General features: G+C 40.7%; 1 protein-coding gene across 1 annotated transcript in view; it reads left to right on the top strand.

The window, feature by feature from the left end:
* Positions 1 to 522: 522 nt before the first annotated feature.
* ARHGEF26 (Rho guanine nucleotide exchange factor 26) overlaps positions 523 to 22,307 on the top strand; it is a 63,223-nt gene continuing 41,438 nt past the window's right edge. Inside the window, exons 1-5 of the mRNA XM_049803222.1 lie at positions 523 to 1,921; positions 3,465 to 3,504; positions 5,444 to 5,589; positions 11,560 to 11,616; positions 16,042 to 16,202. Of these exons, the coding sequence (XP_049659179.1) occupies positions 851 to 1,921; positions 3,465 to 3,504; positions 5,444 to 5,589; positions 11,560 to 11,616; positions 16,042 to 16,202 (1,475 nt within the window). The 5' untranslated portion in view covers positions 523 to 850. The remainder of the gene's footprint in view (positions 1,922 to 3,464; positions 3,505 to 5,443; positions 5,590 to 11,559; positions 11,617 to 16,041; positions 16,203 to 22,307) is intronic.

The raw sequence follows: 22,307 nt of genomic DNA, 5'->3' as shown, positions 1-22,307 counted from the left end.
CGGCCTGGCCCAGCTGGGGTGGCACACGACTCCGGTCACGACTCCTGTCACGACTCAAGTATCAAAATCGGACGTTTTCCCGGCGCGGAGGGTGTTTGTGCATTCCTCCAGCGAAAAGCCCGGCGCCGTCGTTAGGAGGAATTGCGGCGGTTGGAAAAAGGCCCCCGAGCGCCTGGAGGCTGGTCGGCTTCTCCACCCACCGAAACCGGTCTGGATGTCGTTCCTGCCGCCGGCACCCCATACTGCGCGCGGGATTACGTCAGCGCCGAGGTGAATTAATCCAGTTTTTGACGAGGTGCGACTCCGGTGACTCCAGTCGAGTCCCGGGCTCCTCCAAAGACTGCGCTGCGCCGCCGGCCGCGGCGCTTTGCCCTGCCTCGGCGTTTCACCGCGGCCGGGCCGCCCCTGCCGGACCAGCGCCCGCCTCCCTGCCGGCCGCCCGGACCGCCTCCCGCTACCTGGGCGGCGGGGGCCGGTGGAGGGCGGGGACGCTGCCATGAGGTGAGGCTCCGGGCGGGACGGCGAAGGGAGCGGGCCCTCCTTCCCTTCTCTTCCCTTCCCTTCCCCTCCCGCCGCCGGGCGGCCCAGCGCGGGCTCCTCGCAGGTGGGAGCGGCGCCCGCCGAGTGCGAGCCGGGGGTGTTGCTGCAGTTGCTGCGCCACCTCTCCTCTCCTCTCCCCTGCCGCCCGGCCCGGCCCGCCGCCCGGGGAAGCGGCGCTGCCCGCCGCGGCCTGAGGAGCGGTGCCGTTTAGCTTCCCCTTCGGCGAACTGCGGGGAGCGGGCGGCGGCGGGAGGTGGTTGGTGCCGCCACCGCCGCCCTGAGGTTTCGCGGCGGCCCCGAGGAGCGGGCGATGGATGGGGAGGGCGAGGCGGATCTCTGCGGCGACAGGGCGGCGCCGCGCTGGAGGAGGAGGTCGACCCCCCGGCCGCAGCCCCGCGCCTGGAGCAAGCCCCGGCCCCAGTCGTACCAGAGCCCCAACGGCGTGCTCTTCACCGACTTTCCCGTGGAGGACAGGTGCACCTTCACCGTGACTCAGCCCGCCGGCACCGTCAGCACCTGCCCGGCCAGCGGAGCGCTCCGGAGGGGCCCCTCGTTTTTCGGTTCCGGCATGGGGTCGGTGTCCCGCGGGAAGGTACGGCCTCCAGCCTGTAAGGCGGTCTCCCCCGAGCGGTCCTCCCCGGCGCTCGCTCTGGTTTCGAACAGTTCTGTCGGCTTTACTGCCAACGGCACCGTTACCTCACCAGGAGGCCAGCTGGGGCACCCCCTGCGGATTTCCAGTCAGTCGGCGCTCACACCGCAGCAGGAGCAGGTCGCTCCCAGAGGCAGCCCTCGGCTCTCGCCTGCTGGAAACGCGCCTTCCTCGGACAACAACCAGGCGGCAGCGCTGCCCCTGCCATGCAGCCGGCTTCCCAAAATGCCAGACAAAGTGCCGCTGGGCCCCCCCGAGGGTGCCCGGGCCGCGTCCCCGGAGCAAGGCGTGCGGCCGCGGCGGCCGGCGTCCCCTCGGGAGCCGCCCGCGGAGCAGCCGCAGCCCGTGGTCCTGAGCACCAACAGCCCCGCCGCTCTCAAAGTGGGCACGCAGCAGCTCATTCCCAAGAGTCTGGCTTCCGAAATAAAGGCGACGAGCAGAGCCAGCAGCCAGACCGCGGAGACGAGCAAGAGGGTGCTGAAGGTCCGCAGCATGGTGGAGAGCCTCAGCGTGCCTCTGGTCGCCGACGGCGAGGAGGAGGCCGAGGGCGACCTGGACAGCCCGGGGACCCTGAGGCGAGGCCTGAGGTCGACGTCCTACCGCAGAGCGGTGGTGAGCGGCGTGGACTTGGACGGCTCTTCCAATCTTAAGAAAAAAAACAGAATGTCCCAGCCCGTACTGAAAGCGGTTGTTGAGGATAAGGAGAAGTTTTCGAGCCTGGGGAGGATAAAGGTAAGTTGTGCCGGTGGGTGACGCGTTGATTGGCATGGGGTAGGCTGTACGGGAGCGTGATTTGTAATCTCCGTTTTCCGTAAACGCTGGGGGATTTCCCAGTTTGCTTTTTGTTACCGCAGAACTTCTCGTAGCTATTGTTGAGTCTCACAGATCACTTGCAGGCGTTGTTTTCAAAGTAAAGCGGTGGAGGCTTCAGGGACGCTGTTCTGTTGAAATCTGGGCAGCTCAAAAACGTGTTGATGGCAGCCTGATGCTTCCATTTCCTGCTGGATTCCCCAGCACATCGAGGTTTTCTTGCACAATCAAATCGATGTTTTAAAACTTGTTTCCCAGAAAGTAGTAAACAGGAAAAAGAGAGACGTTGACTTAATGCAGTCTGCCTGCTAGAGTAGACAGACTGACAGAAAAATGAACTGCCTCCCTTACTCCTCCAAGACATTATTTTTCAGGTGTTTTTAAAAATCACAGTGTGATTTTTTTAAATTGATAGAGACCACCTCATGTATCTTTTTGTAGCTTAATTTTAATGCCTGCAAGTAAAAGCAGAATGCCTGGTTTTAATTCTCGATTGTAATTCCTTAGGAGTAGTAGATTTATGTTGCATGTTAATGTATTAAAATTAAATTTTACAGACTTACTGAAAATAATGCTACCTGAAGATATCATATTGTAATCTTGTATTTCCTACCTTTTAAATATAATTTGTTCCTTTAAAAAAATATACTGGTAGATTTCTGCAGAGTGTTTGGAATTGTGTAATAAAGTACTCCAGGCTAAGGGCTAATGCTGTAGCTATTAAAATAATTATCAGCTTTATTATGACAATTTTCAGCCAAATTAAAAACCCCATTAGGGTTATGGAAGCTTTTGTGAAAATGCTAGAAGTGGTGGCATAGGAATTGATCACACTGTGAACCACTACTGAGTAGGGAGGTGGTTTGGTTTGGTTTGGTGTTGGTGGTAGACTTTAACAGTAAGTTATGTTTAAAATAGGAGGACATGACATTGTCCTGTCTTTACACACAAAACTCTTTTTGCTGGTAGCATTTTTTTAAATAGACTTCTTAGACCATGGGACTTGTTGCACCAAAACAGCTGTTTTATTTCAGAGGTTTGTTTTGGCCTCAAAACGTTAGTTTACAGAATAATTAATGTGGTGGTTCTTTGCAGAGTGTGTGCAAAAAGGCAGCCGCTCAGTCATGTACTTTACATTCTCGTAGAAAAGCCTAGTGACAGTGAAATGAGTTGCAGGGTCACTGAACTCTTGCAAAGCTAGTGTACTATGCTTTTGAAACACAGGAAAAATGAAGTATTGGGGACAATTATGCATAAACAATGCGTGAGAGAAGGAAAACTAGAGTAGCTTTTCACTTTCTGTGACAAAACAATTGTTTTCATGAATACTTTTCCAACATCAGAAGTTTATAGATTAGGGCCTGTTAATTTGATGCCGAAGTATCAAATAAAACAGAAGTAGTTGTTACTGTTGGGTATTTTGCATTCTTTTAATGTGTATCTATCTTTTTCCTGTTAAAATCAGAAGAAAATGCTGAAAGGACAAGGGACGTTTGATGGGGAAGGTAAGCCCTTTTTTGTACAGACTTGATAATATGCTTGATCACAAGAGAAGGGAACTCGAGGATCATTTTGCACGCTACTTTCATACATAGTCAAAGACTAAGTACTTTGTTTTTCAGTAAACTGACTAAAATATGGAACCATAATTTTGTCACTAGACAGACTTTAGGGAATATTTTAAAGAATGTGGAATGGCAGGCTAAAAGTGGGTTTTTGTTTGGCAGGCTTCTTTTCACTTAAACTCCTGTCCCTCCTAAAAGATTAACTGATTGATATGTCTATCTCAGTCCTAACAGTTCTGTAGAATTACATAATGAGGCTTGTTCCTCCAGCTGTGACTCTTTCCAGGTGCAAGACATAGCTTTTGTGGATCAGCTTATGGGTTTGGGGTCATCACTTGCAGCAAACACCTGAATTGTTACTCTCCTAGTTTATGGTTCATGCAGCTGTTTCTCTTTTACTCATCAGGCAAGGGTGCTGGGGTAAATTCTTTGACCTTGTAATCTTGCTACCTGGGCTTCAAGTTTAAGTGTCAGAAAAACACTATCCATGTATCTGCTTTTTTATGTTACTCATTAATTCTGGGCTTCACCAAGTTTGCTGCTTTTCCCAATATTTCAACAAGAAAAAAATTCTTTCCTGGCTATGAGTCCATGGAAGTTTCATTATAATAACTGCTAGTCTCTTGGCTTTTCTCTGCTTAATGCCTCCTTAAGGTCATCTCAGCTGCTGCGTTGCCTTCCTTTTCCTCTTGTTTCTATTTTCAAAACTTTCCACATTGTTCTATTTGCATCACCCCCTATCTTACTCTTACTTTCATCTTTTCTCACACTATCTTCTCATGACGTTTTCCAGATTCTCTTCCAATGGCTCCCTTCTATTTTGGACTGATCCCAACTAATAACGTTCTCTGTAATGCCTCTCTCAATTCAGTTGCTGTACGCAATTTCCTGTCTTAAAACTATATAGACACATTCCAAAGAACGGATGCAAAAGGCCAGATCCTGTATAACACTCAGCCAGGTCTGTATGGTCTGGGCAGGTGAAACAGATCCACCCAGCCTGGAGTAGGACTACAGGAGTTGCAGCTGTGCATCGAGCAGCCAGACCTTTCACTTCATTCCTCTTTCTCTTGTTGGGGGAGATTGCATATTGTCCAAAGCCTGGCCCATCTCTAAAGTACCTTTTAGAGCTTGCTTTCTTAACAGCTTAATCTGTCTGTAGCTTATTCTGGTCTTGAATTTCTTTGTCCTTTCTGTCTGCTTTTGAAAAGGGTGTGTGGTCAAGGAGGTTGGGAAATGGAAAGGCTGTGCTCCACACCTGTGTTTCTTTGCCGTTGATATTATTGAATTAATACTGGCAGTACTGTAACACATAATGACTGTATTTTGTCATAGGCCTCATGCTTATTCACGCAAGCTTTGAAGTTTCTATTTGGAATAGTTCTGACCTCAAATTTCTGAAATTTGGATCGTTTCCTTCTCTTAGTGAAGTGTGAAGGTGGTATTTAGAGCTGACAGAATACAAGTTGGCATGGGTAGTGGATTTACAGTGGTTTTGTAGATTAAAATAGCTAGACCTCCAGATTAGTGACTCTGCACTACTGACACGCTTGTTCCATTTTTAAATTGCTGGCTAATTATGAAACATTGTACAGCAAACCAAGGAAGAAAAAATTGTTTTCTGTTTTTTCTTGACAAAGGACACATCTGTTCTTTAATTCAGTCAGTGTGGATCTTTTTGGTAGTGGTACAGTGATCCATTGTTGCTGTACTGCACCATTGTCCATCCTAAATAAGATCCTATCTTTGTCTGTTGGAGTTTGTGAACGGCACATTGACATTTTGGTTTCTTTCATTGTTTAAATGTTACTTACAATTTTTATGAAAGCAACTAAGCTAACTTTCTAGCAATTAATGACATACTGTTGTTGTTTTATAGAAAATGCTGTATTATATCAGAACTATAAAGAAAAAGCTCTGGACATAGATTCTGATGAAGAGTCTGAGCCCCGAGAGCAGAAATCGGATGAAAAGATTGTTTTTCACTATAAGCCCCTGAGATCAACATGGAGTCAGCTGTCCATTGTGAGTATTTGATCATTGTATAACCAGACAAAGACAGAGTGTGTAAGAATGCATTGAAGCAAGTCTTTTCACTTGCTACCGGAGTTTTTGGGTGAAGTTTGTCATCTTCTTTTCCCTTCCAAAATATAAGGTGTCTCTGAATATTTTATTTTTTTTATTGACAAGTTTGCAAGTATTCAGATGTTACTAATCCACATCCGGAGGGTTCAATTTAGCTTTTGTATAGGTTTTATGTAAGGTAACTCCAACAACTTAAAGCATAAATCATGTTTTCTCAGTCAATTTTAGTAGGTATAGACTGATGCTCCTGCCAGAATCAGTTTTCCTGGTTACCTGACACCTCCCTTTTTCTAGCACAAGTGTTTGTAGGCTCACGTGGCCACATAACAGACTGGTTAGAGTATGTGATTTGAAATTACCAAGAAAAAAAATTGGTCTAGTTTATGATGAAATTAAATACAACTTTGAAATGCAAAGGAATTAATATTTCATAGTTTTATGCTTTAAGATACTTTTTTTCCTTTAAACTGTGCTGGACAAAAAAAAAATCAAGCATGCCTCTCTTGTTTGCACATTGAATTCAAGACCCTGACTTTGTATGTCCCACAGTCACTCAAGATGGCTGCTTAGGCCTTGCCTGCACAGGTGTTGGCAGCCATACTGATGCAGGTCCTTAGCAGAGTTACAGTTTATGCTAATGTATGTTACTGCATCTGGTTGTTCTGAATGAGATGGTGTCAGAAAGCCTGAAAACACAGGTTTAAATCCTACCAGGATGTAAACTCGGGAGTGAAATCTGTGCTTTGTAGTTCCTTTCAATAAATTGGAGTGGTGTGGACCAAACTTTAAACAGGATTTAGTCCTGTTGGGTTTTTTGGGGTTTTTTTTGTTGGTTTTTTTTTGCTAAACTTTGCTTTTCACTTCATAAGAACGACATTGAAGTCCTGATCAATTACTGATCTTTGTTTTACATAAAAAGCAGTGCAATTGAGAAAGTTCATTTTAGGGTCCTGTATTTGGCAAAGACACAGCTGATTCATAAAAGAAAAAAGTGTTTGAATTCACTAAAAGGGTGAATTATACTAAAGAAAAGCTGCAGTTAGTTGCAAACAAGTTTCTTTTGAATTGTTCTAAATTGCTGCAAGCCATCTCTTAAGTTGATTTGACTGTGTATGTTTAATGGAAACCATTTTAAAAAAGCTGAGTGTTCAGATGGTGGTATTCTGCTATCCTTAATACAGTCTAGGAAGCATCTGCAGTGGCTTTTTCTTAGTAGCATCGTTAAACAAAATAGAATTCAGCTGTTGTAATCAATATTATAGTCTTTGTAGCTTCCCTGCTAATAAGCTGGCAAATTAATGATACTAGGTGATATTTCCACAGGCTTTCATTGTATGCATGATTTTGAGACTAAAGAAACTCAAAATTCTGTGTTTCTCTGGTTAATTTTATCCTTTGATCGTTTCTGTGGCTTCTGGAGGGATATCCCTAAATTGAAGGGTTTGGGGATTTTTTGGTTTTTGTTTATGTAACTTGTAGAATGTTGTAGAACCTCATCTCTGTATGGGGCATAAGAAAGATTATAACGTACCTGATCACCTAGAATATTTGACAGTTGGGGCCACTGGCTGTATATATCCTATATAAATTAGTTATTAAGCCTCAGCAAGATCTTTTAAGGCTATTTAGATTGTCTGTTTAGAAGAGCTGTCTTGCAGATGTTGATGACCTTTTGCAGTTTAATGTATTGAAATACGAATCCCTCTTTGATTCAGTAATTATGAAGAAGGCAAGACAATGTGGTTTTGAAAAGATTTGCTTTCAGTTTTTCAAGAAATCAGATACTTTAAATGTAGTTAATTTCGTTAATGTTACAAAAAAGTTTGTTTAAAATGAAGTAAAATTGGATTTTTTCTGCCTTCTAGGCAAACTGGCAGTTAAATGTTCAACAGCTGAGGTATTTTGGAAGGAATGCTATTCAGTAATAATAATAATAATAATTTAAAACCACTAATTTGTTGTGAGACCAAAATAGTATAAAGATCATCTTGGTAAGAGAACCATTCCTTGCCATGCTTACAGTTACATAAACGAAATTGTTCTTTACGATTTCTAGCACAGCAGACTTGTTCAGTGTCTTTACTCGATTTACGAAGTTGGAAGTGGGGAGTATATGGGAAAAGGTAGTGCACTGTGAAAACAAACAAAATATGGGAATCTGAATCTCATAGTGTCTGTGTTTATAACTCTCTGGAAAAATTACATGCTGTCAATGTGTATTAAAAAGTGAGTGTGGAATTGTAACAGGAAGTCAGCTGGAAAATATCAAAGTATTGGGTTTCAACATGGGTTAGGCAAGGAGGAGAATGGTAAGTTTATGCTATTTGTTAGCAGTGACTATGCTAGGAAATGGAGGAGAAAGACAGCAGAATGAATCTACTTTCTGCAGGATGTTTCTTTGGCCGTATAGGCTTGACAGCTGATGCAGTTCTGACCAGACTTTCTGTTTGAGGGGGGTAGTGAAACCTTCATGTATGAAGTTGTCAAATCCTTTATGATAATAAAAAAAAAGGGTGTTTCTATCTTCCTGCAGTGTACGCACACATGTGAAAATAAGATTGAGCTTTTTAGATAGCATTTAAAGTCTGAATAAGAGCGCTATTTAAATCCAGTTCCTTTCAAATTCCTCTCTTGAACCCTCTTCCTCTTTAGATTCCTGTTACAGATTAGACAGCTAGCAGCAGCTAAGCAGATGATTGGGTAAAGAGCTACCTTATGCACTATCTTTGTTCCTTCCAACCTTCATCTGTTAATTTAAAAGTTTAATTTAGGGAGAATAACCAGTATTTCCAAAATATATTCCAAAAATATCCTTCAATATTTTTGAAGAATTCCAGCAGTCATAGGCAGTGATATTAACTTGTGTGCTACATTAAATGTACTTACTTCCCAACAAATGCAGCATTCAGTTGGTAATGGATAATGGCAATGTGTATTATTGTGCATGCAAAGAATCACAGCATCAGTTAGGTTGGAAGAGACCTCTTGAGATCATCTTGTCCAGCCCCCCTGCTCAAGGAGGGTCAGTTGGAGCAAGTCGTCCAGGACTGTGTCCAGTCCTGTTTTTAATATCTACCTGGGCGGAGACCTCACCCCCTCCCTGGACAACCTTTTGCAGAGTTTGACCTGACTGGTGGACTTTGAACTCGAATGTCTGTTTTTTCAGGTCCTTACTGTCCAGCGTGGAGAATATGATGCATGTTCACTTTTCATTACTACTATCAGTGCTGCTGTAATTCTTAAAAAATACTCTTTAGATCTAGCACTGGAAACAGATGTCCCATAGCTGTAATGCTAATAATTACTGAAGTATTTAATATTAAATGGGTGTTTTAGCATCAAGTCCTCCATTTCATGCCCAGAAGATTCAGTGTATTCATAGTGCTGCATCAAGATTTTGCATGTTACCTCAATTGCTGTCTCTCTAACCTGAAACACTTTCCAAGCTTTGGTCATCTTGTGTTTCATTTTTCTGATGATCTCTTTCTCTGGTTTGGGACAAGCACGGTAGTGACTTTTCTCATTCATTTAAAAAGCTGCAGCAAGTTGCTTTACCGAGCCACTCACACTGTCACCTTTCCATGGCTGCCTCTTCTGTGTGGTATCAAAATAAAAACTACCTGGATTTACTGTCAAGGATCTTCAGGCCTGATCTCTGCATTAGCTCTCATTTCTCTCCCAGTATCAAAGGGCTCATGTTCAGTTTGGTGTATGGTGCAGCCACTTACTGTATTTCTCAAGGAAATATATCTGGGGACTTTTCCCCCTGCAGCAGCTCCTTATTTTGGAGGAACTTCTTGTAAGTAACCACAGAGTTAACCTGTCATTCTTCCACCCGTTCCTTCTCATCTCTATGGTTGAATCAGTCATAACGGAGTTGCTGGAAAAAAGCAGTCCAGTGTGACAATAAGAACGTTAGTAGCTGTAGTGTTGGGCTTCTTCCGTTCTTTCTGGTTATGTTCTTAGCTTATATTAAGTTTTTGTTTGCATAATAGCACAAACGTGATTTTTAGGGTCTTTCAGCTAAAACATTTTGGACACATCAAAAATAAGAATTGAATTTTTCACAGAGTGTGCCAAAAATAGGCTCCATATTTGGGCCTCTTTCTCTTTGGAAGTGTTGCCGTTGATTAAGAATAGAAGGTTGAGCCATTTGCTTATGTGATGAATTTATATGTGTACTTTGTATGTATGCACCCATATATGACAAAATAATGGTCACAAAACACAGCAACAGTTTTTTTTGAACAGGAATACAGTGGTTGCTGATTGACCTCACTGGAAATTTGCAGTTGCTGTACTAACAGGCAGCATTGAAATCTCCTGGATATGTTCATAGGTATTTCCAGCATCAGCATATTTTTAGAAAAGTCTTCCATTGCATCCAGAAAGAAGTGACATTGTACTCCCTAATGAGTGCTTTAAAGCTTTCAGGTTGTTGATTGAAAGGTACTTTAATAGAAAGGCATCTAATTAGTTCTTGCTTGGTATTCAGGCGTGTATGCTTGTGGTGACATAGGGATCTGTAACTTGTGTTCAAAAGAACAGTTACTCAAACACTGGAATATTTGTTACTTTTGTAAGTATATACATGTGCATATATACTTCTGTGTGCATGCAAACCAAAGTGCAATGCTTCTTAATGTTGTGCCATCTTTACTCTTGAGCCTGCTGTCCAGGTTTGTGGCACCTGGTATGCAGGAATAAAAAGGAACAATATATCCTTCAAAATTCCAGGGAATAAGTGGAGTAAGGAGAGAAAGCTGTTGATTTTAGTATGTTAGGAGCATTTGGAGAAGACTGAAAGAAAAATGGGAGAATGGAGTGCATCTGTTGGATCTCATGTCCTTGTGACATACTACTGCTCCACAAAGAGAACAGCATCTTGCACGTGTGTAGTGCTGTGCAGTGACCTCTTTCCCCTTCCCTGGTTCACCTGGTTCAGCATGCCATACACAGGTGACCCTCCTGATTTGAGGTCCTGTGTTTAACACTCCTCTAGGAAATGCATGAAGTCAGTCCCTCCTTGGTGCTTTGCATTCTGGTTTGTTTGTTGGGGTTGGTTTTTTTTGTTGTTTGGGGGTTTTTTGTTTGTTTGTGGTTGTGTTTTTTGTTGTTGGGGTTTTTTTTATGTTCTCCTGATAAGTGACATAATGTGTATTTGCACCAGGAAAGGATAAAATTCAGGGGTCTCTGGTGTGGAATTTGGTAGCTGAGCATGTGGCTTCAGGCTGTGGAAAATGTGGCTGCGGCTGGAGTTCGTGATGGGTGTGTATGGAGACCTGGGACAAACTTGTTTTGACTGATGTGGCTTTAGGGTGCAGAGTGGGGAGAGACATCATTGTAGGGTTGAGGATAGAAATACAGGGTTATTTACTCAGGCATTTGCCATGTCTGTTTAGGGTAAAGCTGGAGCTACTCCAGAATAATTTTTTGGTTAACAAACTGTCTAGGTAGTTTGTCTACACGTTTAGGTGCGTTTAACAAATGAAGACACTAAGATTTTTCAGGCTGACTTGGAAAACGAACCTTGTGATGTACGTCTGTCAGTTAAGAAATCCAACTTAAAAGGAGAAGGCGGTTTTCATGCTTGTGTGTGTGTGTAAAATCCAGGGAGGTTGTGCAGGGTGACCATGATTCAACTGTGCATGCTTTTGCTGCAGTAGTTCTGTGTTTGTGTCTTGGGATAGTTTTTAATGAAATTATTTAGTTCTTTCAATAAGTCAAATGGCAGATGTTACTGACTTAATTTTTTTTTTTTTATTTCTGCTGGTTGATTGCTGTCTTTCTGAAGTGGCCAGATTCTTTAGCTGAATTCTTAGTGCAATGTTTTGATAGTCCTGTTTGTTTTATGTTTGGGGTTTTTTTAATCACATTTTTCTACAAAAGATGTTAATTTTTATTTTTTAGGTAAAGAAGAATGGATTATCAGAAGCGATCGGCCAAGAAGAAAGAAAAAGGCAGGAGGTACTCTTTAAAGTCACACGTTCTTTTACGTTGATTGTTTAGGGATGCACTGCGTGCCTGATTTAATACTTTCTATTTGTTGATAAGGAGGCAAGTTCATCACACTGCTTTGTGTCCTAGAGTGAAGTGTCTTCTCTCCCCAGGGAGAATAAATAAACAAAACCTGCCTCTTGCTGATGTGCATATGTCCCTGCCATGGGTCTCCTGCCAACATCCGCGGCTCTTGCTGGAGGAGTGGCTCCTAGGTATGCTCACTCCAGCAGATGCAGCCTGGTTGATGTCTGCTTGGTAGCAGCAGACAGTCACTGCTGCAGTTGCTGCTGCTTGCTATATTGGGGAAGGTGTAAAATGAACCTGGTGTTCGCAGAGGGTAGGAGGTGGCACATAAATTTTTAAAGGCAGTGAGGAGCAAAGAACAGCGTTTTACAATGCCCCTCAGTTGTAACTAATCCTGTGAGCAATTGTGAACAATTCTGAACATGTGAGCACTGTGTATCTGATGTAACTAACCTTTTTTCTTTCACACTGAAATGGAGTAGGTGCATCCATGCTGTCAACAGTACAGACAACAGCAGCAGTTACTGATGCAGTTATCTTTTTCTCTCTCTGTCTCTTTTTCCCCTTTGCTCCTTTTGTCCTCTTTATCCGCTTTCCTCTTCCACTTTGCTCCTTTTGTCCACTTTATCTGCTTTACCCTCCTTCCTTACTTACAGGGTCTATATCAAAATGAATGAGAGGTGTTGAAAAGAATAGCCTGACCTAGCCAGCTATATACCGGCAGTTCTTGAGGTATGTCCTTCAATAGGAAAAAACCCCAAGCTTTTTTGACTAGAAACACTGTAGCATTACCTGCCAGGTAATTTGTTCCAATATTTTCATTTCGCTTCAGGACATACCTCAGTGAATGTAGCTGAGTGAGACCTGACTGGGGTTTTCTGTGAAGTTCACAGATGTGTATAGTGAGCCTCAAATATTAATTTAGCTGCATGACCTACAGCTGTTGTGTTCATACATGGAATACAGAAACATCTTGTATTGTGTATATGAGATTTAGACAATGGTTTGTTGTTTTTTTGTTGTGTTTTTTTTTTTTAATAATGCTACAGTTCTTTCTCTATCTTCTTTTGCTTTTTTGGGGGGAGGAGACTGTGCAGCAGTTCGGGCCATGTGTTTTGCTTTTCTGTCTCCTCCTGCTGGGAAGCTTTGAGACACAAGGCATTTATTTCAGTCATATCCTTTAGGACCCTTTAGTCTATGTTTCCTAGAGTCATATTTACATCCCTTCAAAGAGAATAAGTTCTTTAGATGCCTTTTAAATGTAAAGTCTTTAATGTTACCAAAAATGTTTTCAAGCCTGAGGGATTTTTTTATTTGAATATTAGAGGCCCATTCTTTCAGAGGGAGCCTAAATAAATGTTCTTAAGATGTAGCTGTACTACCAAGTTGTGCTTGTGCTGTATTTCTTTTAAATTACCTTTTATCAATTATTTTTCATCTATTTCTTAAATTGCTTTTTAGACCCTATTAGATTATATTGTCACTGCAGAAAAAATATACTTGTTTGCTTCCTACCTTGATCGAATGGCAGTGTCATGCATTCATATGCATCCCACTTCCAGAACACATTAGTGAGATGGATCTCTGCATCTTTTGTCTAGAGAAAATGTGTCATATAGACAGACTGATTAGAACTAAATTTTCGATAGATCTTTTTTTCTTGCAAGCTGGAAACTCTGTGTATGTGTGTACAAACTGCAGTATACATCTGGCCTCTTAAACTGTCCATCAGGATTCAAACATCTGCTTACCTTGATATCATGCAAATGAACTACAATATGGTTTCAGATGTCATTCAGAAACACTGTTAGCAAGCACCTGGTAAATGCCACCCCAGCCTCTGAATGTGGTGTAGTTACTCTATGTCAAAGTCAAGATTGTTTCTTAATCCTTTTTTGTTCTCCAAAATGTGTTTGGGTCATGGTAGGATGATATTGTCTCCCTTCCTTACACATTAGAAGCAAAGTATCTTTCTTTGACCCATTTATTTCTGACTATGCTAATGACTTTCTGTTACCAAACTGGAAGAAGTCTATGAGGGTCCTCAGTAAAAGCATAAACAAACCCCCTCCAGAACAATAATAATAAGAGAGCTTGTATATTTTCTTGTGTTGAAAAATATCTGCATAGAAACCAATTAGCCGTGGAACTCCACAGCAATCGTTAGGTAAATCCTTTCTTTGTGAGCACAGCTGGGACAAGTACAGTGAGGCTGAAGATTGGAAATGTAAGTTCTGGGCAAAGGCCAAAATGCCCTTTTTATGCACCTTTCTGCACGTTGTTAGCCAAGCAGTAGGTAGATCTGCCACCAGAGTTTGGCTGACGTGTGTGTTCTCTAGATTCTTGAGGCTGATGGAGTTGGCAGGCAGGCGATTTAATGTTATTTTAAGCATCACCTTTGCATATCTTTTTGCTCAGCAGTATTCACTCGTGAATAGCACGTAGTATGTGGTAGCTGTTACGTAGCTGCTGCTGTATCTCTCACCAGATCCTTTTAGCTTTTTAGGCAGGTAATAAGATGAAGACACTACTGATACATACATTAGACTTCCTTTCGTTGTATGTGTAATGGCCTTTGGGTTTTCTGTGGAGTGCAGTTGTCTTTGCACTGCATAAACCTTTAAAGCTTCAGCTAAAGCAGAATTTTTTTTTTCTTCCCCAAGAAATCAAAACCTTGTTATTTCATTATTAAAATCTCAGTTCTTTGAAGAAGACTTTTTAGAAGGTTAGAAGGGCAAAAATAATTTTGAAAGCACAGTCTGGGAATGCTGAGACTCAGGATACCCAAGAGAAATTTTATTTGATCAAGAGCTTACCTTAGTAACACCAGCAGAATTCACTAGACTTGAGCTCTTTGAGAAATCTTATGAACAAATGTCCCCAGCAGAATGTTCTGCATTTTTTTCCCAGTATGGTTTGTCTCAGTGCAGCTGGGAATATTCAGGAAGACTGCCTTCAACCTGCCCATAGTCTCCCTTGCCTTTATACCTGGTCATGGAAGAGCAGGGTTTCTCTAGAGCACGTACATCAGACCATCGAAGTGAACTCCTCCTGTAGACCGTCAGGTGCAAGACCCTCTCGCTGTCTCTCTCTGTGTTTGTAGGGGCATGGGCATTAGCCTTTCTAAATACTCAGATCTGCACTGCTGCATTTAAAGTATATATTTCTCCTTTGGTTTGAGAATGCCTAGGGAAGTTAGTTGCAAATAACTAATGAAATTATACATGCAAGTATTAACAACATTGGTTATATTGAGAACAAAGTTGCGTTACCTCTGCTGATGGTATTATTCTGTGTCAGTAATGCCTGGAAGGCATTGATGACAAATGTGACTTGGAGCTTGTGACAAAAGGCTACATGAAAATTATTTTTTTTTTTCCGTCTATATACGTACAAGAACTCTATTAGATTAACAGCAAATAAAGCCTAGAGAGGCAGAAGGTATCTAAAAGCTGAAGAGGTTTCTATGTGAGATGTGAAAATTTCCCATGGAACAAGTATGGGTATTTCAAAGTCCAAGAGTCCATTAAGAGTCTGCTTTGTATGTCAGCCAGCTGATGGAAGTTACAGTGGCTACTCCTTAAGTGGTAGGCTGATAAAACAGAGAAGTTGTTTGTGGGAGGTGAGGGAATGTACTGGAGGTCTGCCTGGCTGGTGTCTGGTCACTAATCACTAACGGGGATAGTGGCTGCCACCCCCTCCTGTCTGCTCTGCCTCCAGGCTTCTGTCCCTGCTCCAGATAGCTCAGCTTCTCATCTGCCTGCTCCTAACTTGATGTTTTAAAAGTGATCGAGGTATCACTGCTGATGCATGACTAAAACCTGAATTTTGCAAAGCGTTTTGCTTTTCTGCAGATGCTTCGGTAAGCAGAGTTCTGTTACCCAAGAACGCTTTCAAGTAAATAACTTAGCAGCTTCCGTTTAAAAAGAGCAAAAGCAAAACTGGCTGGTCAACAGTAGTCTGACTGACATGAAGCTTCCAACCATACCACAGAAACAGATGTGGTTTTGGTTTTTGTTTGGTTTGGTTTGGTTTTTTTTAATTAAAACCAAAACCCACCTCTCAGGAGTATGAATGAGGAGTGAAAATAGTTGCGAAAATATTTAAGTTTTTAATTTTCAAACTTTTTGCAGTTGCATTGAGAAGTCTGAATATAGACTTTTTTTTTAAAAACCTTTTTTTCTAATATTACATCACTTATTCGAAGTAAATGGTGTAACTATCATGGAAATGAATAATTATGTTACAGTCTCTAGCTTATATCCAATAACTTTCTCTTTGCACCCTTCCTCCACATTTTCCTTTAAAAAAAAAAAAAAAGGTGCCTAGTCAATAGTGAGTCTTTTCTCTCCTCCCTCCACTTTGCAGGCGATATTTGAAGTGATATCTTCTGAGCATTCTTATTTGCTGAGCTTGGAGATTCTGATCCGGATGTTTAAAAATTCCAGGGAACTGAGCCTCACAATGACCAAAACAGAGAGCCATCACCTTTTCTCCAATATCACAGATGTTTACGAAGCAAGCAAAAAGTAAGTGTAGCAGTGCTTTTCTACATTTTTTTAAAATTATGCATTTTTAAAATTATAAATGTAAATTAAAAATTAACAATTATAAATGTATTTACAATACTGGGGTTTTTTTAATTTTACCTGAGGGGTGATTAGTGGTAGTCAAAATATCTTTCAAGCAAGTAATGAAATGTATACAAAGTAATGTCTTTAGTGTTACCACAAAATGAAGGAACAGCTGCAAGGTAGGAAATTCAGCAAAAATTTAGGCCTGACAATTTAAGAATGAGATGTCAAATGTTCCACGTGTTAATATGCAGAGTTGTAGTTTTTTATAAGCTGTAAATAAATCAGAATGGAATTTGATTCTCTGTTCTTTGAAAGCACCAAAATACATGTGCTCGGCAGCGCTAAAGAATCATTTCAAGTAATAAAAAAAGCTAAGGTTTTATTTTGCTAACCATAGATTCTGTTTCTGTAATATGAGTAAGCCCCTTTTTTATTTGGATTGTATTTTCCTTATATATCTCACAGGCAGCTCCTTGAATAGTAGAGCTTTGGTTAGTACTATCTGTGATATGTGGTAGTATTTGCAGAGGCAGGCTATGCCTTACCTTTGCTCTTGTTCTCTGAGGCATCTTGCTTTTATTTGGAAAAATCTTGACTTTTCTTGCCAGAACATACTCTATTTTTAAAGTTGAACAGTTGTTTACTTTTCTGGCTGTTTAGTAAGGAGAACTTACAGGTAAGCTGACAGGAGATGTCAGGCTATTATTTTGATACCTGTTTGAACATAAAAGCAGGTTTCTTGTTGGAATCTCAAGTAACCATTTTAGTGGTAACCATTTCTTCCAAATGTTTGAAGATGGAAAATATGAGTAACAGTGGACATACACATGAGTTTGACAGACTCACGTTGCCACTATGTTTGAGCTCACATTTAATGGGGATAGGCATGGTATTAGTTTCCCTGAAAATTGGTAGGGAAGAAAAGAACATAGTGTTTTTTAGTAGAAATAAGCAGGTTAATCCTTCAAATCCAAACAGTTCCTAAGCTAAATGTTGATGCATTAAGCATTCATACCTAGTCTTTGCAGTGTATCAAATTAAGCTTAGTCTGCCCTTATTAAACTGTTAAAAATTGAGCAAGAGTTTCATACTTGCCCTTAAGAACTGACTCTTGCCAGTGTTTTACTTAATCAGATGAATCACTGTTTACTTTGTACTGAGTACTCAATGTGCAGCATACTGTGTGACTGTGGTATCTTTTATGTAAACAACATAGGCATTTTACTGTTTATGAACAGTGCTGTGCATGCCATAAGCACCTGACACAGAGACCTGTATTTCTGTTAAAAAGATGATCTGCTCTGCTTTTTTTTTTTTGGTAACTTTCTTCAGTACAAAGTCAATAACAAGAAAAAAAAGTTACAATACAAATAGTGCCTAATGAAAAGGAAATGTTGGCAGATCTTACACAATATGAATGCTGAAAAGTGTGTTTTATGATTGCTGATAATTACTGCTAGCATTACTTAATACAGGACAAGCATATGTACATGCACTCACAGTGTACTTCGGGGTTACGAATACTTGAAGGTCTATTTCAAAAAGTTGTTTAATGAGGCTTTTATTTGTTATAATTTGTTTGTTATCCTTGCCTGGTTAATAGCAATATCAGCAGGTGAATTACTGTGGTCTACATAACTAAAATTAAAAATGTCTATGCTTCTTTTCTTATACCTTATTTCCAGCTTGAAATCAAGCACAATGGCTAAAGAGGATGCACATGGCCTATTTAAGATACTGGTTGATCTTAACTGTAGCACTGTACAACTTTAAATATCTCTCTCTCTACCTATGGAACAGAAAAATACTAGCCTTCTTTTGGAAATGGGGCTAATGGTTGGATAAGGAATCTGTCAGGCTAGGAGTATTTTTGGAGTCAGTCCTTCCCACCCTTTCAGTGTTCTTTTTTTTTTGTGGGGGGTGGGTTTTTTTGGGGGGGTGTTTGTTTTGTTTTGTTCCCTTTTTCTTTTGTCCCCTTTGTTTCCTTCTTCTAGAAATAGTGATGTTCTGAATTCTTCAGCATTAAACCCACATTTACCTTTGTGGAACTTCTCAAGTTTAATGTTCCCAGTCATGGTAGTGTCCTTTCTTGGCTTCTCTTTCTCTGAAGCCCCACGAAGTCTGTGGATTTTTACATCAGTTGTGCAGCGGTTTGACTTTTTCTTCTGAAGTTTATGCAGTAATAAGATTTGTTTCATGGGGCATACGTGTAAGAATTTAATGTATTATGTCAAGTGCAAACCTAATTTAGGAGCTATATAATAGGTGTACATTTGGACTTATTCAATATACCTTCATTTCTCCTTCCCCCTGTTCCCTTTTGTTTCTCTCTCATTCTTATAATTGAGGTCTTTTGCCAGAAGTCGGATATTGTCTGAACCCACAGCCACCACAGGAATGAGGGTTTTATGACAGCAGTGTTGTCAGGGAGTGCAGGTTATCTAAGTCCTTGTTTTCAAGCAGTAGTACTTTTTAAAGGCTTCTCCTACATTTCATGTAAAATGTGAATTGTAAAATATCATGAGCCTTTTTTTTGCTAGACAAGTGTTAATGTCACGGAATCGTCATGTATTAGAGGGCAATTGCCATCTTTTTTAGATAGCTTAATAGAAATCAAAGGTTTAATTGGCCTGTAGTCTTTGCCTCTCCTTTGGATTGTTTCTGTAGGACACAGCTGGCTATACTAGTACAGCTATATGCATAGGTGTGTGTGGGGGTTTTTTCCCCATGTTTTTCCCTGTGTTGAATAAGCCTTCCAAATCATTAAATCCAGTTTCTCACTTAAAATATTTAAAGCAGAGATGGGGGTGGGGAGAGCAATATTTTTAGGGGAATTCTTATAACCCTTTTGATTAATAGTCTTCAAAGGAAGTTGGGGGGGGGGGGGGGGGGGGGGAGAAAGAATGGAAAAATACCACACTAGCCTAAAATTATAATCTTATTCTTTCTTGTGTGGAAAGTCAGATGGTTTAAGAACTTGGTTTTTTATAACTTGGAGTAAAAACAGAATTCATAACTCCTTCTTAAATTTAAATGAAAACATATTTTGTTTCCTGAGTTACGTAATACTGTTAAACTATACCAAAATTTTGTGTTGGCTTTCTACAATCTTATTTGTGTAAATAATGAAAATTATTTTGAAACAGAAGCCTCTTTCTTGGCATCTCCAAACAATTGCTTCCCATTTTCAAGGTCTTTCAAGGTAGCAAAATCCATCCTTTTGTTATAGAATTGTAATAAAATTGAGGATCTGTCCCATTATGCTGTATTTTAAGCAGCCTTTCCTTTACTAAAAAATACAAAGTCTTGAGTATGAGTGTAGTTATCAGTGGTTTTGGTTGCTCAGACAAAAGTTTGGTGAGCTGAAGAACGTGAACTGATAAAAATACCATCTTTTAGTCAAAATTGCTTAAAGCTTATATCTAGGAACTTTGACTTAGAACATGTTTAATGGAAACTCTCCAGAAATGCCAAGATAGGCTTCTAATGCATGACAAGGCCATTTCTGAGGGAACAAAGCTGCCTTTGTTAGAAGCAGAATACAGACAGCAAAGACTGTCTCTGCTTTTGGGAGCTCATTGGAATTTCTCTAACAAAGAAGAATTGATCTGAATAATTTGTGTAGCATACAATGTGTTTGTTTATGGAAACATCTTGTAAGGTGGCTTCAGAAAGCTTAAGTCTTTTATTGTGTATTTGCCTGTGCATGTAATATGGGAGTTCATAACTGATAGAACACAAAATCACACAAATTGCAACCCGAGTCAGTGTGAGCTGTTAGATTGAGATGTAAGCTTGTGGGGATGCCATAGAGATAAAAGCTTGTGTAGTCTATGACAATACTGCACAATCAATCTCACTAGTAAGAAAAGCTCTCTCTAGTCTAAGTACGTGGTGCAAAAGAGGTCAGTTTCCCAAGAGCCTGTCTTGGGAAAGAGGAGTTACAGGGAAATTTGTGAAATGTCTTGAAGAACAATTGGTCTGACAGGTCAAATCATCAAATTTGTAGGAGAAAGGAAAGCTTTAGCATGTTGTTTCTCTCTGCCATTAGGCCAGCAAAAGGCAAAAAGCTTATGAAATATCAGAGGATTAGCATTAGCAGAAAAAGACACAAACAAAAAGTATTTTGACAGGTTCTGACTGTTCTTAAACTCTGTGTCTTGATTTCGGTAGAGAATCCCCTGTGGGTTTGTGGGGTAGGTTAACATCTTGTCTGAGTATCTTTAATTTAATTTTATATGTGTGAATACATATTAGGAACCAGGTAAGCTTTCTCATAGCACTTTTTTGAAATCAGGTTAGTGTTTTGCCTCTTTCCAACATACTTTTAAATGATGCAGCTTCATCTTTTTCTATAGGAAAATACAGTCCGAGTGTTCATTTAAGAAGTGTGTGTATTGAATCAGTTAAGTAGGCATTAAAAACATTACTTTTAGAGAATGCAAAGTTCTGTTGCTCAGTTTCTTTGGAAGATTGCACCCCCCCCAAAACCTGCATATAATAAAAAAAAAGTAAAAATAAAAATTTAAATGCTGTAAGTAGACCCTGGGTGATTCAGGTGAACTCTAATGAAAGAAAACTATTCATATGTTAGAGATCACCAATTTGATTTCCAGGTAAGACAGTGATACAAGTCATTAGCATCCTTTTTTCCTATTTGGTCTAGACTGATGGTCTTAGTCTCTGTTCTGTATTTTATCACAGTTCTTGCCATTAGCAATTTTTGAAGAAAGCTGAGTAATGTCTCAAGGGCATCCAGCTGAGTGTGGTTACCCTGTTGGATAAGTGACACTGAGGTGTGATCTGGGGGAGAATTTCTGTGCTCTTTCAAAGAAAGTTGTTCGTACTGGATGTTTTGAAGCAGATAAGTGGCTTCCTTATCAGTAAAGCTGAGTGATAATGTTGGACATAGTGGACAGAGTAATGGGAACAAGAGGGACAAAAGTTGTTCCAGATGATTGGGAAGCAGGATGTGAGGCACCTGTGGCTCTGTGCAGAAGCTGGTGTGTTGCCCTGACCCACAGCAGGTGCTGGAGAGCACTCCGACCATACATATTCTTGGGTTTTCCAGGTGTTGCAGAGCACTACTGAATTTACCATTTGTGGTTTGTGCCTTTCTCCCAGCCTTGCTGCATGATCTGCTTTTACTGCTGATGGGGCCTTTTTTGATTGTCAGGAGATTCCAGGGGTTCTAGAGGACGTATTGTAGAGCAGTGAGGCCAAAATGCTGTATTTTTTTTCTTTACGTTTTAGATGCCCACAGAACACATTTATGGGTTTGCATCATATTGACGAGTTGGGACTGTGCATTTCTCCTTGTGTTTACTCAGATTGCTTCCTTCGTGATTTGTTCTGACATAAGCGCTCTTTGCTGAACTCTTTGGCTTTAGTATGTAGGAATTATTTGTTTAGAGGGTTCTTCTGGCAGCTGAAATAACTCTCTGGGTTGACCTGCACTGTTTCTTTGCAAATGACTAGCAGTGTTGGTAAACTAACTTTAAAATAATATGCAGTTGGTATTTGCATTCCTAACCCAGTGACTGTTTTATGATTTAGCTTCCTTATTGGAGTCAAGATTAGATATATGACTTCAATACTTGGGAACAACAAATCTGAACAGAATCATACTTCCCTCAGCTTATTTTCTTGGGTGAATGCAACTTAAGAGAAAGAATGCAATTTTTTTTTCCTTAATGAGTTTAGAAATTTTTTTACATGTATATGCATTGTATAATAATTAATTTAGGAAACACCTGGCAATTACCTATACAAAAAGTGCCCTTGAGGAAAATACCTAGTTTTTCAGAAAATACAATAAGCCTTTAGCTTCAAATTATTCACTTAAACATATTGAAAAGAATACCCCAAACTCACAGATATCCACCCATCACCTTCATGGTGTATTTTCATGCTATATAAATAGACTAAACTGTTGCCAGCTGCTGATAACGTGTAGGAGAAGGACACAATAGGAAGATATTCAGGCAGTGACTGCCACAGTGACTGGAGAAGGATGAGACTGTGTGCTCCGCTGTGTGCCCTGCTGTGTGCCAGCCT

The sequence above is a fragment of the Accipiter gentilis genome, chromosome 6 (assembly GCF_929443795.1).
Source record: "Accipiter gentilis chromosome 6, bAccGen1.1, whole genome shotgun sequence".
Taxonomy (NCBI): domain Eukaryota; kingdom Metazoa; phylum Chordata; class Aves; order Accipitriformes; family Accipitridae; genus Astur; species Astur gentilis.
The sequence above is the reverse complement of the archived record's forward strand: the minus strand, read 5'-3'. Positions and strand labels throughout refer to the sequence as shown.